This window comes from Acomys russatus, chromosome 24 (genome assembly GCF_903995435.1).
Source record: "Acomys russatus chromosome 24, mAcoRus1.1, whole genome shotgun sequence".
Lineage (NCBI taxonomy): Eukaryota > Metazoa > Chordata > Mammalia > Rodentia > Muridae > Acomys > Acomys russatus.
The window spans coordinates 43,421,538-43,443,442 of NC_067160.1; the positions used below are offsets into that span (position 1 = coordinate 43,421,538).

At 37.2% G+C, this 21,905-nt stretch overlaps 1 protein-coding gene across 1 annotated transcript in view; it reads left to right on the top strand.

Annotated features, from left to right (window-relative positions):
• Lrp1b (LDL receptor related protein 1B) overlaps nucleotides 1-21,905 on the top strand; it is a 1,950,158-nt gene that overhangs the window by 1,384,641 nt on the left and 543,612 nt on the right. Inside the window, exons 30-31 of the mRNA XM_051166335.1 lie at nucleotides 5,700-5,874; nucleotides 6,605-6,699. Coding sequence (XP_051022292.1) covers nucleotides 5,700-5,874; nucleotides 6,605-6,699 — 270 coding nt within the window. The remainder of the gene's footprint in view (nucleotides 1-5,699; nucleotides 5,875-6,604; nucleotides 6,700-21,905) is intronic.

Below are 21,905 nucleotides of genomic sequence, written 5' to 3' on the forward strand. Positions count from 1 at the left end.
TAAGGATTTTCTTTGATGCTTATCGTCTTCTTTGAGGTAAGCTGAGTGTTGCCAGGAGTTAACCTGTCTCATTGTAAATGTATCTTTGAAATAATAAAAACATCTTTAAATGCCATATTTTGTATGTCTCTAAGGTTTTTGAAGACCTTATCTTACTATTTTACCTTATCAGTTCCTGGTTTTTTGTTTTGTTTGTTTTTTTTTTTTTTTTTTTTATGTTGATGGTGGTAGAATGTGTGTGTTTCCTTTCTTTGTTTTTGCTGATATTGTGTTATTTATTTCCTTTGTTTTCCTGGGAAAAGTTAGCCTCTTTGGGATGCAGTTTTCCTTTTAATGTCTTCTATAGGGATGGATTTTTGGTTAGGTCCTGTTTAAGCTTGGTTTTGTAGTGGAATATCTTTTTTTCTTCATCTTTGATGATTGAAAGTTTTGTTGGATATTGTAGTTTGGGTTGGCATCCTTGGACTCTTATTGTCTGGATGGCACCCATCTAGACCCTTCTGGCTTTCATAGTGTCTGTTGAAAAGTCAGGTGTAATTACAATGGCTTTGCCTTTATATGTGACTTGGACCTTTCCTCTTGGAGATTTTAAGGCTTCGTCTTTTCATAGTGCTCCAGATTTCTTAGATGTTCTGTGTAAGGAGCTTTTTAGTTTTAACATTTTCTTTAACTGTTGTATCAATTTCTTCAATCATATCTTCTATCCCTGAGACTCTGTTTTCCATCTCATGTATCCTGTTGCTGATGCTTGTATCTGTAGATCCTGTCCTCTTCTCTAGGTTTCCTTATTTCCATGCTTGGCTCAGATTGTGTTTTCTTCATAGCTTCTATTTCCATTTTTAGGCCTAAAATGCTTTTATTCATTTCCTTCTCCTGCCTGATTGCAGTTTCCTGTCTTTCACTAATTTATTTAAGTGATTTGTTTGATTCTTTCATGTCTTTGTGTATTCCTGTTCTAGTTTGAGGGATTTATTTCCTCCTTTAAGAACTCTCTCATTTTCATGACCTCAGATTTGAAATCTGTCTCTTGTGCATTGGGTGTGATAGTATCTCCAGGGCTTCATCCGGTAGTGAGACTGCTGGTTTCTGGTGGTATCAAATGGCCCTGGGAATTGTTGCTGGAGTTCGTATGCTGACCTATGCCCATAGTGATGTCTCTGGTGTTAGCAGGTTTGGTAGTCTCTGATGGCCAGAGAGTTTAGGGGTAGGTATAGACAACGGTGCTTTGTTCTTGCCCCCTACTCACTTCCACTGAGTTCAATGTCTCTGTAGGCTCCCTCTTCGTGACTCAGGTATATCAGTCAGCTGGAGAGCAGGTGGAAAGACATTCTAGAATAGAACTGCTCCAGTGGGCAAGCTTGCCTCACAAGGCAGAGGACAATTGGCAATGTTTGTGGTTTTGTAGGCTATCGCTTCTTCTGCACCCCCAAGGTCAAAAGTTTGGTGCCTGCCAGGCATGAAGCTAGTCCTGGGAGTCCCTGCCTGTGTTTACCTGGAAATTTTCTATTGATTGGCTGGGTGACATGAGGTCAGATCCACTTGTCTTCTAGGCTGTGTGGTATCCTCTGGGTTGGAAGCCCTAGATGCTGGTGGGGTTTTTTGTTGTTGTTGTTGTTGTTTTGTTTTTTTAAGCCCATAGCTTTCACTGAGCCCATGATATCAGAAGCTATATGCCCACCAGGCATGTGGCTAGTCCTTGGAGCCTATGCTTGAGCCTGCAAGGACCCAGGGACATTTCTGTGAATTAGTTAGGTAGCCAGAGTCCAGACCCACCTGTGCTCTACAGAGGTTGTACCCCTGTATCCTGGGCATCACCAGCACTGAGGTTTTATAGTTCTCCGTTTATGTCTTACGTCACTGTACAGTCACTGCTGTCCTGCTCATCAAACAAGGTGTGTGCTCAGTGCTGCCATCTTGATTCCAACATCCTCTTACTGTCTTTTTACAATTGTCATATATATTAACATATTTTGTATTAAAAATATATCATATATTTTAATCATATTCTTTCACCTCTTCAAAACCCTCTCATGTCCTACCCCTCCAACTTCATGATAATTATCATTCTTCTTCATTTGACTAAATGTCTGATGAAATTTTCAGTGCTTTTTTTTCATTGATGTATGGTTTAGTTGAACACATTTTCAAATTCTTTTGACTATGTTTATATTATAAGAATGAATTTCTATTCAAGTGTTCATTTTTCAGTCACCTTGTTATTGTTGTTAAGTTGTAATTTAAAGTAATTCAGCTAAGTACCGAATTCTAAGTTAAGAACTATCTTCACACAGGCGTGCAAGTACGAGCCCAGACCCTCTTAGCTTCACCATTGTAATGCTAACCATCGAGTTTATATGGTTAGCCTTTGTATTTGTTCATGTGTCTCTGTAATCATTTCTGCATCTTCTTACAGTATTACTATTTCGCATTTGGGGAGTTGCATTTTATTAGTGCAGTGGGAAAAACTGAAATATTACCTCAAAATTCTTCCTTCACCTTTTAAATGTGACCCATTAAAATGTTGATTAAATATTAAAAATTACTCATTCTGTCTCCCAGATCCAGCTTCTAGCTTCTCTGGTCACTCTGGCTAATAGCGCTCTCTCTCTCTCTCTCTCTCTCTCTCTCTCTCTCTCTCTCTCTCTTTCTCAGCTCATTAGGGTAACTGTGTTTAGCTGCTGATTTTGATTGTTCTACACAGAATGTTGAATATGAACATTTTTATTGCCCTGTTCTTTGGTTTAGAAGTTTTATCAGACTCTTACCTACTGTCATAATGGATTCCACTTATAGGAATATGAGAGCATTATTTAGAACATTTCTTCCATGAAAGACTAAAATTTGCTCTTGATGTAGGAAAAAAGTAGCCTCTTCTAGTCTAGAATCAATTTAACTCTCCCTCTGACATGTGGATTTCTTGTCTATAATCTAGTAGTATATTGCTCAAGGCACAAACCACATGGGGATATTCAGACATTTTCATTTATCTCAAGAAATAATAGAAAAATATAGAGCAAGATGTTATGTTTTTTCAAAAATTATTCTTTTTAAACAGAAGCAATTTCCCACTCATTTATCACTAATGATATATAAAAAATTTCTAGTCATCCTGTGATCATTCAGTCTTGCTCTCACACTCAGAGGCTATGTTATACCAAACAGCAAATATCCCACGAAAGAGAAGATTCCCTGTATTGGTTTTGACTTGATGGTTGTCATGTTTCCGAACTCCCATTTGCATACCTTTATAGCTTTAGGTGACATGTACTTCTGTGTGTGTGTGTGTGTGTGTGTGTGTGTGTGTGTGTGTGTAGCATGCAGATATTTACCTTTCTCCTGATTTTGACATAAATTCTAAACTTAAATCTTGTCAGGCACTAGAGAATTTACTGGTAAGGAAGAACTTTGCAGAATATATCATCTGTATTAGGTCTAGGATGTAGGTTTTTCAAAAACAAAGAACAGCTGAACTTTCTGGGAAACTTGCTTTCAGGTAATGGTATGATTTAATTAAAAATAGGTTTCAAGAGTTAAAACATATTGTTTCGTGTTTTTATTAAAGAGAATAAAGATGTACAGTGATTTTTTTTACTATTTTATTTATGTTCTTAATAGGTAATTTATAGAGTTCTCTAAAGCAATGAATCATGGGCTTTACATATAGAGAAAAACAGACAAGTTTGATGTCAACTGTCACACTGTTAACCCAAAATGCCATCAGGGGCCCAAAGGATCACAAGGATACAAAGTTCTGATTGAGATTGCCCAAATGTACACTCAGATAAAAGCACCCTCAGACTCTTCAGCTGTGTACTTGAGTTTTGTAGTTAGTTGACACATCCTTAAAATTCTTAATTGCAGATCATGAGTCTACAAAATCACTACAAACACTCATGTTAAATGCATGCTGCACTTATCTGAGGGAATATTCAATACACTAGAAATATATATTTATAATATATACTGAGATTTGCTTTACAATTAAAGAAGGCGATATACTTGATTCAACCAATACTAATTAAATACTTGAGCATCAATCATATCAAAGAAAAATATTTTATCAAACGTGTCTTCTAGTAGAACAACATTACATCCTCCTAATGATTTCCAAAAAATCCTTTATATTTTTGTGAGTTGCCTTAGGTTAGGATAAGCAAATATGCGGAAGAAAAATAACTCTGTAAATGATACCAATAACAAAGAACCAGCTTCCAAAGTTGGAGCATAAACCAAAATCCCATTCTTATAGCATGGCTTCTCTGCAGCCAGTGAACATCAGAGGGTTGGGGCCGAAAGAAATACACCCTGCTGGGAAGGAAAGGCTAATTTCAAAGAAGTTTTGTATTATTTTTGTCTCAAAAACAAAGCATAAACAGGAGATTGTGCAGGGAAGGAAGTCCACATTCAGAATGTAGCGGTTTATTAGTGAGAATCAGGAGGGAACCTTACCAAGAGAGGAGGCCGGGGCATGAGACTGGATGTGGTACTGTAGGAGCCGCACAGACTGAAGAAGTCTTTCCTACACTTGGACATACAGTAGTCACGTGGCACCCAGCACTGTGCTCCATAGTTCCGGCACAACTACTGGACTCCAGGTCTTCTGCTTTGTTAGCACTTTTTATAAGTCTGGAGTATTCTACTTTCTCATTTAAAAATATCGAGGTTGCTAACTTCCTTTGAACGGGAAGATGTTTTGATTGCTTTGGAGTGAATTAATAGCTGCTTGGACTGGCCAGCACCGCAGCTACCTCCTGCCCGAGAACCACCTGGACCATCATTTCCTCCACAGCCACTGGACAGTCTGTTTTCACAGGTCTGGTGTGAGGTTAAGGAACTGATGATTAAAGAACCCTAGAGGTACCAAATATTAGAAAATGACAAAACACAAAAAGGCAAGTCCAGGATTTCGCTGTCAAATGCCACACATAGGTACTAAATTAGCACTACTATCTTGTATTAAACTCCATAATTTGTAACAGTTCACTTTGTGTGTTTCTCTTTTCAAAATATCCCACTGTTTAAAATGCATCCCCATGCTTGTTTTTCAACATGCCCAATTCACTAATCGAAGAAAATCAGTCCAGACACTCTCTTTAGTGGCACTGGATCCACACTTAATTAGGTTTCAGTCATTTTCTGCAGAACCCACATTCGGAGTAATGTTAAAATGATTTTAGTTTTGTTCTCATATTCCATTAAATTCCTGCTAATTCTCTGTGTTGAAAAGTGTTCAAGTCCGCTGGGTTTTAGGGAAGTTGAATTACTTTATTTCACCTAAGTACCAAATCAGCACTTAAAACATCAAACAGGCCATTTGTACGCGGGGCACAGTATCTCTCCTGACTAGACCTGTGTGCTACCAACTGCAGGAGCTATTACTCTTCTTTAAACCATGGTCATCCGCCCACAAGACTTCTACCACCGTCTTTTCCAAGGGTTCACTGGTGAATCATTGACTGTTACTCTAATTTTAATGGTAACTGTTGCTTCAGGTTTCCTCATGCCTCAGCAGTTAGACGTTAATGATTATATGTGCCTTAAGAAGTGTTGATAAGGGAATGAGATTACAATCTTGTACAATTTTAGCTGACAAATTAAAGTGTAAATTAGGTTTTCCTTAGACAGAAGATAACTTACCTGAGGAGCCAGGAGAATGTGAACCTTCAGTCACTCTCCATTTTCTTCATCCTGTTTTACAGATATTCAGAGTATCAGAGGGTTAGCAGTGGACTGGGTTTCACGTAATTTATACTGGATTAGCTCAGAATTTGATGAAACGCAAATTAACGTGGCAAGGCTAGACGGCTCTTTGAAAACCTCAATTATCCATGGGATCGATAAGCCGCAGTGTCTGGCAGCTCACCCAGTGAGAGGGTAAAGTATGATTATTAAAAGTTTTTTTTTTTAAATCTTTTTACAACATTTTGTACTTTAGTTCATATTTTACGTAAAATTGGTGTTTAATTTGAATGATGGGTATACTGAGGGTAGAGTCAAATGTAAATGTGAGGAGGGAGATTATAAAAGATTCAGAGTCCTGGTTGGAGAACTTTGGTTCTGAAAGGGCATATAATTTATAAACTCTCATTACTGTATGTTTCTAGGGAATGGGAGCTTAGACCAAAAAGAGTTGCAGAAGCAAAACAGTTTTATTTTGAGTACTGCTTGGTGATGTTTCCTGACTGTGTGGTCACTATGAAGTGTCCCTGCTCTTGTCTCTGGTGAATCAAGGCGCCAGTCTGACACCAAAGTGGCACCAGGAGAAGGGATTGAAAAGAGCATCTTCTCATCTACCTAATTCCTTTTCAGCAAAGAGGATTCAGTTTTGACAAAGGCCAAAATGAAAGTGGTGTCCTATAGTCTTGGTCAAGCATCAGGTTTGAGTGTAGAATGAAAATGACATAGATTTCTTTCGAGGAGAGGTGAAGGCAAAAGCGATGGTTTCTTCCTAGGCAAGTTCATGGAGGCCCAACACATGTAGGCCTTTTGGAAAAAGAATTAATGCTGCACCTAGAATATCTTTCTTACTTTATTCTTTGATATATGCTTCTTTTCAATAAATGGATCTGTGTGTAATAGTTTATTTCATATCTTTTGAATAAAGAAAACTGTACTGGACAGATGGAAATACAATAAACATGGCAAATATGGATGGAAGTAACAGCAAGATTCTCTTTCAAAACCAAAAGGAACCAGTTGGTATGTATTTTTAGCATTAAGAGTGACAAGTTAATAATGATGTAACTGCATGATTTTGAACTAAACCCTGAAAAGACTACAGATTCATAATATAAATTAAATAAGTTGATTTATCCCGGGGAATATGCTTTCTCTGTGAGCTTCTTTTAGTGTGAGGCAGGCGTTGCCCACAGACTCTGTGTGGCAGCTTCCTATGTGTACATTGTTGCATTTGCTTGTTTCTACTTGTTCCCCTTCCCTCTCAACTCTGTCACTGTGTTCCCAGATGGCCCCCTTCTCTTTTTAGGCAACTTCTATTCTGTTAGAGTTTCCTTCCTCTCTTATCCTAGTTAGCTTTCCCAATGCTGCAATGAACACCAGGACCATAAGCAACTTAAGGAGGAAAGGAGTTATTTTACTTAAACTTGCACATCACAGTCCATCATCAAAGGAAGTCAAAGCAGGAGCTCAAAACAGCAACCTGAAGGTAGAAATTGGTGCAGAGGCCACGGAGCAGTGATTCCTACTGGTTTGATTTATAAGGTTTACCCTGCTTAGTTTCTTGTAGAACCCTAGAACCATCCACTCAAAATGGGTCAGGCCCTCCCCATATCAATTACTATTTAAGATAATACACCACTGGCTTGCACAGAGGCCAGACTTGGGGTGCATTTTCCCAGCTGAGATTTTCTCTTCTCAAGTGGCTCTAGCTTGTGCCAAATTGCCAAAACAAAAAACAAAAACAAAAAAAAAACCAACCAAACAAAAAAAAACCACTGAACCAGAGCGCCTCCCTAGGGACCAGTTCCTTTCCTCTCATAGGTCCCTCTCTAATTTTCATGTCATACCCACGTAAATAAATTTAAATACAGCTTCCATGTATGGAAGAAAATGGAATAGTTGTCTTTATGAGTCCAGCCTGTTTTACTTTTTATTCTATCTCTTTTCTTTATTATATTCTTCACAAAGCCATAAAGGCTGAATAAAACGCTGTTCTTTTATATATGATATTTTATTAGTTTTGTGCTCATGAACCTCTAAAATAATTCTCTGTCTTTGCTATTGTGAGTAACATAAGATTATCTATAGATATAGATGCAGATATTGATGTGTAGATGTAGATACACAAATACCCAGGTATTCCTCTCCTTGCTGACTTAAAGTCCTTTAGGTACATGTCTAGCAGTGATGTAGCTGAGCCATACCAGCATGCTCTTCTCTTCTTGTTTTTTTTTTTTTCTCCTTTATTTTGGCTTTAACATTATTTTATTAATAAATATATGACATTATGTATGTGTATGAGCATGTTCATGTATGAGAGCATGATTACGTGTGTGTTCATGTGTGTGTGTAAATGTGAAGGTCAGAGGTCAACCTCAGATTTTACTCTTTAGACACTATGCACTTTGTGTCTAGGATAGGAGGACCTGAGGCTTCAGTGACTAGGCTGAAATGGTCAAGGAGCCCTTAGGCAACTCCTGACTCTTCCTCAGCTCTGAGATTGCATATGGACACCAACACACTTGGCTTTTTACTTGTGACTGGGTATTGAATGCTTATTGTGGCAGGTGCTTTACTGGCTGAGCCATCTCCCCAGGAGTTAAAGTGATCTTTATTTACATTTCTCCCATGGTTAAGGGCACTGAACACTTTTCCCACTGTTTGTTGGTAGCTTCTATTTCTTCCTCTGATCAATTCAATTAAATTCATTAGGCCGTGTACTGAGTAGATATTTCAACTTTTTGTTTGATGTTTCAATCAAAGTTACGTATATATTCTATATAATAATCCCGTGTCCAAGGGGTAATTGGCAAAAATTTGTTTCCAATGTGTAGCTATCTCTTCATTCTGGCAGTTGTTTTCCTTGTCATTCCAAAGTTTTCTAATTTTATCAATCCTAATTGACAATTCTGAAGGTTATTTCCATTTCAGAAGTATAGGTTCAGACCTACACTTGATGTTTTCCTTATATTTTCCTCTAAGGTTTCAGAACTCCAGGGCGTACCTAATATCTGTGCTGCATTTTGAGTTCACTTTTTGCAGGAAAGAGATATAGATGTGTTACCAGTGTTTTTTACGTTGCTGTCTTGTAGCAACAGTTGTTGAAATGGTTATTTGTTTCTCAGTCTAGATGAATTGTGTTTCAGCAAAGATCCTCACAACTCCATCAAAACTTGAACTATAAATTTAGCAAAATAGGAATATACGAATATAAACATATAGGAGTCAATAGCTGGTTTGGGAATAAAGCTCATTAGAAAGCTCCTGCTTACCATGTGGTAGGCAAACTTTACACAAGCTATGAGAGATCTCAATGTTATATCACTAAGAAAAAAAGAAACTGAGGATGGTAGAAAGATGAGTAAACTCCACATGCTTATGTAGTGGCCAATAGTGTAAACATAAATGAATTTCAGAAGTGATCTTCATGTTCAATATAATCCCCATCAAAATTCCCATTACATTCTGCATACAACTAAAATAAGAGTAAAATTGAGAATTTTTGTGGAAGCATACCAAACCAAAACGGCCAAAGTAATTCGAGCAGAAAGAGCAGATCTGGTTATATCACTGTGCCCAAACCCAACCTATAGCATAGAGCTACGATAACAAAACTGCATAGTGCTGAAAAAAAAAATGTAGATCAATGGAACAGAATAGAGGATGCAGAAATAAGCCTATGAAGTTGTTAGGGGCTCATTGGTTGGTTCTAGGACAATATTTAGCACAAGAGCTAATTAACAAGAGAGAATCCTAAACATTTGCTCAAATTTACATGAACATGTGGTTCTTCAAGTGAACATGAATTCCTAAGAAATGACCAAGGATGATACTTACCTTTAAATACAGAAGTTAATTTGGAAGGAACGCATACCAAGGGATATCTGTGCAGTGGCAGTGCTTTGCAGAGGTATTTCTAACAGATATGTGCACATAGGTTACATGAGACAGAACTTTTGCTTCAGTGGTTTCTCTTTTTGTTTTTTAATTTGAATTCATTGTAACCAAGTTTCCATTTTGTAGTGATCAGGTTTGCCCCACTTTGTTCCATGAAGGGTAAGTGTCATCAAATAGTATTGACAGATTGCTTGTTGCACAAAGGACAAAACAGGTCAGGGGTCAAATGAAAAGTAAATTAGAGTTCCTCGGATGATTTTAGCTAGAAATAATTGATATGTCAATTCATCACAGTTTCTCTGAACTACTGCGGAGGCAAGGAGGAAAGATTTTGTCATTGACACAGAAAAACAAGTCCTTTTAATTAAAAAAAAAAAAGGCATCATTTGAATCAATCAAAATTTTATAGTCAGAACTGTGAAGGCATTCTTGAACTTTTTCTGTAAAACATCTTTGAAATCTCTAAAAATATTTTAGGAGAGACTTTGTAATAGGTATCTTTGTGCACTAATATAGTTTCTTAGCCTCCATCTTTCTTTTTTCACACTTTTATCTTTGTGAGACAAGAATTATAATACTACATTTATTTGTAATTTCAAATGCCTTTCAAAAAAAGACATAATAACTTGACTTTGCTTTTACATTAAATATAAAAATGATAAAAAAAATACAGTAGAAAATCATAGTTTGATTTTGAGTTTTATATAGAACATTTTTTAATTAAGAAAGGAATTGATTTAGCCTGAATTTTTCCATCTTACCATCTTTTTATTTTAAGAATATGGAAATACGCTGACTTGAAGTAGCTTATTCTCCATAGTAATAATTTAAAATAGGTCAGTATCCCAAAGATTGGAAATAATGCTTTTCGTGTAGCCTAAAACAAACAGTTTTGTGTAAATAGTATAGTTACTAGCTATTTTCTTTGTACTATTTGTTTTGAGATTTGTACACAGTAGAAATTCAGGCTCCTGTTAGAAATCTGTGGCAGATTGAAATGCAAATCCTTCTGCGAAGAAGGCAGAGCAAAGGAAACTGGGCTGTACAAGGGCCAGCTCTACACAAAGCAGACCTTTCAGACTGAGGAGGTTCATCTGCAGCTTGCCAGAGGCTGCTCAGAGAGTGCAGGGCTGAGAGCTATGGTGAGAAATCCATTCTTTATGCTGTAATTTGGGAATCAGGGGCTGCAGGCAAATATTAATTTATATGCTTGTTTCAGTATTGAAGGCTTTGCCTCCTTTAATCCTGAATAGCCTGACCCCAAGTAAAATATTGAAGAATTCCACAAAAGTTCGCATGTTACAAAGGATGTTTATTCATCCTTTGCATGGAAGAAGGAAATCGAGGGTGAGAGGGGGAAGGTGAAGGAGGGAGGGCTGAAGGGGGAGGGAAAATAAAGAAGGGTGATTGAGAGATGGAAGAGGGGTAGGTCAGTGAGGGAGGGTGAACATTTCTATTTGTGCTTTGCATTGCTTCCCAAGCTGCAGCACAATGAATGCCACTTTCACTGCAGTGACAAAATGCTGGGTGCCCATTTCCTTCCAGTTAGTTGTCTCTGACAACAACTTTGAATAAAGGTTCAAAACAGCACTTCTGTAAACGTTTAAATTGTTGTACTGTTCCACCTGAGGTTTCCCTTAGCTGCCTGTCATGAGAACCCTGTCCTGGGCGGTTACATCGTGAACCTTCTTCATCCACTCACTACCAATCCAAAGCGAGTAGCCTGAGTCCCTCAACATCTGACCACAGCAGCAAAAGGAAGCTTTAGAGACACCGATTCTAGAAGTCATTTTGAAACCTTTCACGTTTCAGTAGAATGTTCCTGATGCAGCATTTGGGAGATGTGGTGTTTGAGATGATGTTTAGGGAGGCAGACGAATCCGTGTTTACTATTCTACTTTGACAATTATTGACAACAGATATGACTTTAATAAATGTCTCGCCTTTTCCAGAACCTGTTCCAGTTTCTATAAAATGAAGATGTTGGTACTTAGTCTGGGATTGTGTGGAGAACCAGGTCACCTCAGCAGCATCTCATGTTCCAACAGTTAGTGTTCCAGTACATTCTTATACCTGCCCTGGGACATTAAACCACTGCTCTTCATAGTATGAAAATCTTGGAAGTGGCACCATTCTCTAATAAGACAATAAGAATACATATATGTAGCGTGTCCGTGGCTAAAACCAGTGAGGTGAAAATCAGACCTCAAGAAACCTTCTTAGTATTCAATTCTGGATAATGGGTCTGAATGTGTGTCCTACCACTTTTTGACTTCAGTGACTTCAGATGTGCTCAAAACTACCTTGCTTTTTACAGCATCTGAGTTTCTTGCTTTTACTGGCACAGAAAATAAATTTTATCTTAGTGTTAGAAACACATCAGAAGAGTGAGGGCAAACTTGAAATGATAACTGAAGTGTAGAGAAATGGTCACTGCACGTCCAGTTAGTCATGTGGCTAGGATGTGGACGGCAGGAAGATTTTTAGGAGAGCTTTTGTGGAATCATTTGATGCTTTCTTGTAAAAAGATTTTGTATCTTTCACTAAGTTTCTAGAGTGAGTAATTCTATTACCTACAAAGTGTCTTAAAGGCTTAAAAACATCTTTATGTTATTTTTTTTTATAATTCTGGAAATTAAATTTAGAGACTCACACAGGTAGGGCAAGAGGTCTACTAGTTACCTAGAGCTAGCCTGTATTTAACATCTTTTTCTTCTTGGACTAAATTTTTGGGGGAGTAGCATTGTTACAGTCCTGAAGTCTAACAGTATAGCCACATTTATGCAGCCATTTACAAAATTAATCCTTTCTTTTATAGGTCCTAATATTTTCCAAGTTATTTTATTTTATTTTATTTTATTTTTTTTACTTGTTGCACTGTTGTCTTTTTTTATTATTCTTTTTAAAAATGTTTTAATATATTGTTGTTAAAGAAATTGGTGCATCACTGCATTATTTTCCAACCTGTTTCTGAATATCATATGCACATTTTTCAGGGGTTGAGAAGAGAAACAATGCCAGTATTTTTCCTTCTTTATGCATGTACAGATTGTGGGGGTGGGGAAGAGAAAGACATAGGTAGTCCAACAGAGACAGACAGAAAAGGCTATAGATATTATTTGATTAATTGCCAGGAATTTTCATGGATCCTGATTAGAAGAAGGGAGGACTAGCTAACAGCCTTTGATGGCCTGTGAGGAAGGAAAGTGTAGAAATGATCAGGCAAGTGCTGGAAGTGCAGGTCAGACACAGATTTCTTCTTACAGATACCACAATTCTGTTCAATGTAGTCTTCCAGATCATCCCAAGTTTTGAGGATTTTTTTTTTCCTTTTCTAAGGCTGCTTGATTACTGATGATAAACACATCTAGAAAATACTTCCTCAGCAATTTCCAGGTTCATACTTAATAGTTAAATGTTCTAAAAAGAAATTGTATGTTACCCATTCCCACACTGGTCCATATGTACAAACATATGTCTCTATATTTAGGTATTTGTAAATGTAGCCACCGAAGTATGGTAGTCTACACATTGATCTCCATAAAGTTTTACACAAGTTTTTAAAGAAGTAATATTAACTGGATATGATAAACAAACAACAGTGCATGCTGTAGTCATGCTTTCTGAATGGAAGGTGATAAATTATTTTATTATATTGAGTTTAGCATATGTCAACGTTAATGCTGAACATTACGTAAATTATCAAAATGTGTTCCTTTTAGACCAAGAAAAGCAATAGTGTTTGAAAGAGTGTTTTTACTAGAAGTCACAGAAGTATGTCTGTATTGAAATTTAAAGAATGAGAGAAAGAGGGAGAAAGCAGTGGAAGGAAGAAAGGAAGGAAAGAGAGAGGGAGGGAGGCAAGGAAGCAAGGAAAGAGGGAAGGAGGGATGGAAGGAAGGAAGGAAGAAAAGAGAGAGGGAGGAAGGCAAGGAAGGAGGGAAGGAAGGAAGGAAGGAAAGAGAGGGATGGAGGCAAGGAAGCACGGAAGGAAAGAAAGAGGGAGGGAAGGAGGAAGTGAAGGAAGGAAGAAAGAAAGGAAGGAAGGAAAGAAAGAAAGAAAGAAAGAAGGAAGGAAGGAAGCCTACCAGCCTCACATTCAACTCATGCTGCTTCAGTATGAATTCTTATATACTAGGTAGCTTCTTTTCAGAAAGCACTGTGGATAGTTAAGAAAAAGACTTCAGAGCACCTACTAGGTAACATTTACATCTTAATGAAAAAAGAGGGAGGAGATTGGGGGCGGGGTATCCACACCTTGTATGTGCTTATGTGGAGGAGTTTCTAAAAAAATGAAAGACAGATTTAAACTCCTACAGTTTATTGGGTGACAAACAAGATAGATCAGGACAATTTCTTCATTGTTTGTCATTTGAACTAAAATAGCAGTGGGACCAGTATGAAGTCCTATCTGATTTCCCTTGCCAGTCAGGCACTAACCATAAAAACTACTTTTCCACAGATTTTCCTTTGTCTAGATGTCTTCCATCCTCTTTAACTGATTTGTGAATCAAATGTTTCTGCTTTTACAAGTCTTCTTTACCTTTCTGACTGGGCTGAAACCTCTTCAAATTGACATTGCTAATGTTATTTATTTTGCCTATTTATTTGGGTTTGTCATTGTGTCGGGAGCTTAGCTCAATGGTTGGCACAGGAAGACATTTTCAGTAAATATATGTTCCATTTATTCACGAGCAAGAAACAGGTAAGTCTAATAGATTTGTACTATGCGGCCATTTTCTTAAAGAATGGTGTGAGAAATTATAAACAGCAAATGCATGTTTCAATTGGAAGGGGAAAGCAGAAACGCTTGGTCTCCAAACTTTCTGTGGGCTTGTTTTGTCCTGATTCCTCTCCCTCCATTGTTACATTCATACCAGCTGGCTTCGATTAAGCTCTCACCAGAGCTATCTCATGCTATAAAACAATAGGCTGAGACTGCACTGAGCTACTTATCTTCTTATTGACAAAGCCTCATAGCACAGGAAATAAAGAAAAAGAAACATGATCTTAATACAATAATCTCTCATTTATACCAATCCTATTAGTTTTAATATCCTTATCTTTCTCAGCAGGCATCACAGTGCTTGAAATAAATTCAAGGCGTGGTACATATTATCTGGTCTTCTTTTATCATAACACTTTAACCATGATTTTCTGAACCATTTCTTAAAATCTGTTTAATAATTCATAACATTTACTAACTCAAACAAAAATGATAAGTTATTTCGGAATGTTGTATTCTTTTTTTAAAAAAACATCAGAATAATTGCTTTTTCTTGTATTTGTGAAGTATCTAAGTTTATGAGGCAAGTAACTTGACAAAACAGGTTTGTACTTCTACATTTAAAAAAAAAAAACTCTTTAATATAATGTCAAGTTTAAGCTGTATGAGGAAATAATTTCTCAAAGAATCCATGCTGTGGTACTTCACTTGGAAAATGCCTTCAGAACTAGTCCCCTGAGACTTCCTAAATTGGAGGTCTATGGTATTGTGAATGCATGTATTAGTTTGTTTGTTTGTTTGTATTTTGGTTTTTCAAGACAGGGTTTCTCTGTGTAGCCTTGGCCATCCTGGACTCACTTTGTAGACCAGGCTGGCCTCAAACTCACAGAGATCTGCCTGCCTCTGTCTCCCGAGTGCTGGGATTAAAGGAGTGCACCACCACGCCCGGCTTCATGTATTAGTTTGTGAAAAACTACATAGGAAACATTTGTGCTGGAGCACATGATATTTAATAACATGAAATACATCATAAGGACATTTATTACTGCATCATTTACTCACACTCTTACTCATTGCAAGAAGTTAGAGCTATTATTTAATAATGAGTCTTTCTGAGTAAATTCTAGCTACTTTGCCTTCCTACTACTTTCTTCCCACAATATCCATAAAAAGAATGAAGTGAGTAGGGCAAGAAAAGCCTCTGTTTGGTGATTGCCCTCTCTTGGATAATGCTGCCCTGATTTATTTAATATTGCAGAATATGACATGCAGATCCAGTGTCAGTGTAGGAGCCTTGGCTTCTTACAAACCTTAGCTGCACTTCCTTCCAACCACAAAGCTATGCCTTTGTGTTCACCCCAGTCTGGGTTCTCAGATCGGGTATGAGCTATTACTCTGTAATAAATATGGGCACATTAATTCATAACTAAGCACAGTGAATATGCAAGTGCTTGCAAACTTCTTTACATCAATGACACACAGCCATTTCCTAGAGGGTTGATCATCTCATACATTCACTGACTGTCAGTTGTTGAAAGCAATGAGTGTTTGAAACAAAAGTTTAAGCTAAGAATCAAACCAAATGTTTGCAAAGTCATATTCAGCCTTCACCATGATGCTGTGCCCACAGAAGCTGATTTCATTGTGTGTCATTTCACTGCGATTCATTCATCTGACTTGAAGAGAAGAGCAGAAAAAAAAAAAAAAATCATAGGGTTCCTTGACACATAGACAGGGAAAAGAGACATTTCCAGAGCCTTGCTACCTCTGGGACATGCAGGCCAATTAGGGTACAGCAGAGGGCTTTTGGAGCATGCAAGACTATGCAAGAATACTCACTTGTCTGCATATTGTGAGTCACAGTTCATTATTCCTGAAGCCTTACATGCTAGTTTTAAATTGTGAGAAAGTGACACCCTGGACTTTCTAGCAAGCTGACTTGTGTTTTATTGTAATTCACTTATTCCTTTGTTTGATTGCTGCTCCATTTAAATGTGTGATATAATTAACATAAAAATGTACAATCGTATCAAAATATCAAACTCGTATTTTATTTGGGTGTGTCAATAGAGAAGGGGTAAATGCAGCCTTCAACAGTTTATGCTGAATAACTTTATTCCTTTTAAATACGAACCAATATTTCAATTATCTATTGTTTAACTAAATATTAAGAATTGAATGGAAGTTTTTGAATTGAATTATTACGCAGCCTCGGATGAATTAAGTGCTTAGAGCACTTTACATGATTTTAATGTGGCATGTAAAGTAATTTCTATGACTAGAATATAATCACATTATGAATGTTATCCTGTAAGCCTCAAAATCAAACAAAATAACAACAAAACAAACACATAAGCAAACAAAAACAAAGTAGTTTGACTTGCCTGTCAGTGTTAACCTTCATGTGCTTTGTATACAGGAGACAGCTTGGTCGGGCCTGACCTGAAAGCCTTCTTTCTTGAGGACTAGCTTTTATGCTACAATGATAACATCTGAGCATCTAAACTAGGGAAACAACCCATAGTCTACCCAGCTATGATGCCTATGAACCACAATGACCAGTGTGCCACTATAACCCTAAGGGTGCAATAGTGACGCACAGACCTTGGTGCTAATCAACTTTAAATTGGACTTATGGCACACTCAACATGCCTGACACTAGACACCTAGCTACCTGGAGCTAGTGAAGCCATGGATATCCTAGGAGAACCTAAAACCACTTCTTTACGAAACCAGCATATTCCCTAGCTACATTATAAATATTTCTCTTTATGCCCACAAAAAGTATAGTTCTTGCCGCTTATCCATGAAACTTTGTAATAGATAGAGAGTATTACAGAAACCATGACCAATCAAAATGCAGAGTTGCTCAGGCCAGCCTCAATGGAAATATCCACCATATTATTCCCAAACCGAAGGCTCAGGAAACATTGCAGAAGTGGGCAGAGAGATTTTAAAGGCCAGTGGAACAGGAAATTTACTGTGAGGTTGTGCTTACTGGGAACATCAGAGAGCTTACATCCCTAGAGACTGAACAAAATGATTGCCTAAATGTCACCTCAGCAAGGACTAATACACATAATAAGAAAGAAAGGGAAAGCCCAAAAGGCCTCAACCCTAGAGAAAGTACTACAGAGAACTAAGGAATTCTGAGAGCAGGAGAAAATAGTTTTCTTTGAGGCAGAGCATACCAATTTGTACGAAAGTATCAAATAGTCAGCCCTGAAAAACATATACCCACAAGTAACATTAAACAGACCGAGTAGATAGTATTTATATATTTAGGAATTCACATGTATGTTTTTAAATATTCATGTATATGTAACACCATTTAGTGAAAAGAGGGGTCATGAACTTGAAAGAGAACAAGGAGTGGACACATGGGAAAGTTGAAAGGAGTAAAGGAAATGGGGAAATGATATAAATGTAATAACAAAAATATTTAAAAATTGATTCCGAGGGCTCTCCTATGAACTTTAATGTTCTCCAGTTGGAACATTGTGCAGAATAAAGAGTGCAATGCCACAACCAAGACAGTCACTGTAATATTTTTCCAGTCTTAATTCTACTAGTTCCTCTGTATATTTGTTCATATGGTCTATAAGATGTTATCTTTTGTGCAGATGGCTGAGTCTCCCAGCACAACAGCTCTTCACCCCCATCTTCTGTGATCACATCCACTTCCCTCCTGCTAGAGCACCTCTGCTTCCCCATGTAGAACTGATGCTCTGTAGTGTGGTCATGCAAGCTTTTGAGTTTGGATTTTCTTGCAGATTTCTTTCTGTAGAGTCTCTGATACTGTCTCATTTGCAACAACAGTTTGTTCTTGTTTTGTCCATAACCCTAGCATAACAGCAGTGTTTACAGTTCTGGAATTTATGATATAACCACTATTCATATTCAACTGCAAGTTATTTGTTTGTAAAGTTTTGTTATTTTTCTAGTCTAGATTCCCAGGTGTCCACTCGTTGAGTGTTTTGGTGAGAATATACTTAGGTTTTAGGTATTTGTTCCTTTTTATGTGTATGTGTGTAGTATATTTGCATGTGTATGAGCACTTTTGTGCACGCAGGTAAATGTGTGTTTGTGTGTGAGTGAATGTGTGTGTGCCTGTGTGTGTGTGTTTGTGTGTGAGGGTTTGGAGTTGACACTGTCTTCTTTGATCATGCTTCACTTCCTTTATTAGACAAGGTGTCTTGGTGGTGTTGGGATTACTGGCATCTGTCATGTCTGCTGGGCTTTACCTGAGTTCTGAGGATTGTAATTCCTGGTCTTACTCTCGTAGGTCGAAAGCCCATGCCTCTGAGCCATCGCCTCACCCCTGTACTTGGCTTTTACAGCTTTTCCTACTGGTTTTCCACAGTTGTTCTAGCATTTCACATTCCCAGCTGGAGCCTGTCGGTGATTAGCAGTTAGCTTCCTCCATAACTTTTAGTTCAGCCATTCTGATCAATGGGTAACAGTACCTATTGTAATCTAAACTTGAGTTTTTGATGGGATTGAACATCTTCTTGAGTGCCCATTTGCCATCTGTGTATTGTCTTCTGTTTGAGTTTTACCATGCGTTTGTATCACTTCTTAGACTATTGAATCTGATACTTCTGTTGTTGCTTGTTACATATCGTTGGGTATGCAAGTTACACATGCTCCTGATGCAAATGTGCCTTTTACCACCTTTCATAGTGCAACGTTGTCAAGTTTCTGCTTTATAATTGAAAATGATGCACAATTATGCGGACTGATCTTTGTTTTGTTTTGTTGTGTTTTGTTGAGTTGTGTTGCGTGTGTTTGAGAGACGGGTCCAGGCTGGTTTTGAACATTATCCTCCTATTCACATTCCTGAGACCTGGGATTTTGTGTAGATTCCAGCATACCTGAGAAAAGTTATCTATTCATAATAATTAAATTTAGGCCCTGTGATTACAAGAGAGATGAGGTCCAGATTTCAGCTTTAAATGTATATAAGGAAACATGCTTATAGCAAACACCTGGCATGTATTTATAGTGTTCTATGAACTAGGCACCATCATGTGTATGGACTTGTGTGTGTGCATATGTGTGTGTGTGTGTGTGTGTGTGTATGCGTGTGTATTTTGTGCACGTGAGTGAGTGTGGAGCATATTATACCTGGGTATTATCCTCCCGGATCTGGCTACTATGCTTTTGGACAGGGTTCTCTCTCAATACAACCTGCAATTCATGAATTACCCTTGACTGGCTGGCCCATGAGCAGCAATCCGCAGCAATCTGGCTGTCTTCACTTTCCCAGCCTTGAGATTATAAGCATGCTCCACAAGATAGAAAGCACCTAGCTTTTTAAAATGGGTGCTGGGGTTGACACATGTTCCTGTTCTCATGTGAGTGGCAGTTTAGTAGCAGCCGAGCAACATCCCATGCCCAGTGTGCTATTACTAACTGACTTTGGGAAAGTGAGTTCATCTAGGTACACTACTGCAGACTTGCGCCTTCTATTTTCATTATGTAAGAGAACAGTCTTTCAACAGAAAGAATGCTTAGATTTCACCACTATGTTCATTAAACTTAACATTAGAAGTCTTCCCAGGAGGTACAGAGTGATCCATGAAGATGCAGTGGACAAGCAGTCAGGCTTGTGTTGTCCCCACAGTGTCATCAGCCATGGTATCAGAGCTAAAGAGATAATAATTAGACACCCAAATTTGATTTTTTGGTTGATACCTGAGTTTCGGTGTTTTTTTTTTTTTTTTTTTTTTTTTAAATAATGTTACAGATAATAATAACTCACAATCAGGGAGGAGAACTTTGAAGTAAAGTTTGGCATGTGATAGACAATGTTAAGTAATTTACATCTCTCCAAAGTCTTAGTATTAAAAATACCCCTTAAATACTTTCACATTTTAATTGTGATTCCTTAAATACAGATTTAATTTTGTGTCTTTAAAGATGAAAATACACAAAGCACATAAAATGAATTATGCTGTAACAATTGTTATAATACTTAAAACATTATTAATGATAAAGGAAATATATAGTTAAATATGTTGTTTAAAAGCACTGTGCTATTTTTATATACAAATGTGTGTATTATATCTTTTATGTAAGATATTATATTAGTTTGGTAAATTATATTCTTTTAGAAAATTAATATTTCCTAGCAATTTATTTTAAATACTTGAAGAAAGTTTATTTGGAATATATTAAGGAACACAAGAATCAGATATCAATTTGATTTTTATATTATTAAGAGTGACAGAGAAAGGCAAGTAGTTTGCTTAACATTTTTCAATTTCAGTGATGACTTTTTCCTTCCTTCCTCTTGCTGTGTTGCTTATTTTAGGTTTCCTTTTCTGATAACTAGGCCTACATGATCTTAGAGAGTATTCTATAGAAGGAGATTATAACAAAATTTGTGCTTTTTAACAGAGTCTCTTAATATTTTTACTCATTTTATTGTAATAAAATCATAAACATAAATATCACACATCATTGGATAAGCAAGTGTTTGCGAGGCTTCCTTAATCCAGCTATACGATGTATTTATCTGTGAAGATGTTAAATTTAAGTCAACAAATCTGCATACCTTCTAGTGAAGCATAATTACACTCCTCTATATAAATTCCAGGAAAGCATTGTAAGCACTTCCACATTTGGCAGTTGCTTTCACATTTTAGCACCATTGGCTAATTTGTGACTGTCTTAAATGACTACTACTTCACTGATGAATGATTTATCCTTTGAAATATTAACAAAATATGATATGTTCAAATTTTTTTCAGAAGTGTATATGTCAGTTTTTAGGCATCTTATACTTTTTATAACACATTTAATTAAATATCCATTTTCTGTTCACAGATTCTTTTTTTGCATTCCATACAATCAACTGATTGTGACAGAGCTTCTTTCCCATGTACACACACTACCCAGAAGCAGAGACTGAGTAATAGGCCCTGGAGTTCAACAGCCCATCTGTCATTTCATTTTCTGCTGGCTTCCATGTCACACAACACATACAAGAGAGACTGCAGAAGATGCAGTGCCTGAGAAAGCGGTTTGGTAATTTTGGATTAACTTGGAGTCACTCATACTCAACATGAAAGCTCACCCTCTCACCCAAAAGGAGATTAAGGAAACTTAAACAATACATCTTCTAAGTAAAGCTAGCCAAGAGTATTGATCTCAATATTCTAGGTGAAGGATATAATAGATTTGTCTATCAATGCTGGACTAAAACTAATAATGTAGATGCAGCGCTTTTAGGACTAGTGGAGAAGGCTCACAAATCTGACTCCTTGTTTTTTTTTTTTTTTTTTTTTTTTTGCAGCCAAAGCCAAGACAGAAATATGATCAGTTAAAATTTTATATTTCCCATATATAGCTTTTTCTGGCACATGGCCCTGAAAGAAATGTGTCCCATGAGTACACAGATAAAGAGGTCAAAATATGATGTACTGCCTTCAGACACTACATCTTAGGAAGCTGAGCAGAGGCTTTCCTGTGTGTAATTGTAACAGTTCTCTCCTTCAAACCAAGGGCAAAATGCCAACACTAAGTCCTGCTGGGGGATCTTGAGGGCAGAAACAGCCATCTAAAAATGCAGCTCTCTGGTGTCTTGGCTGACATCAGG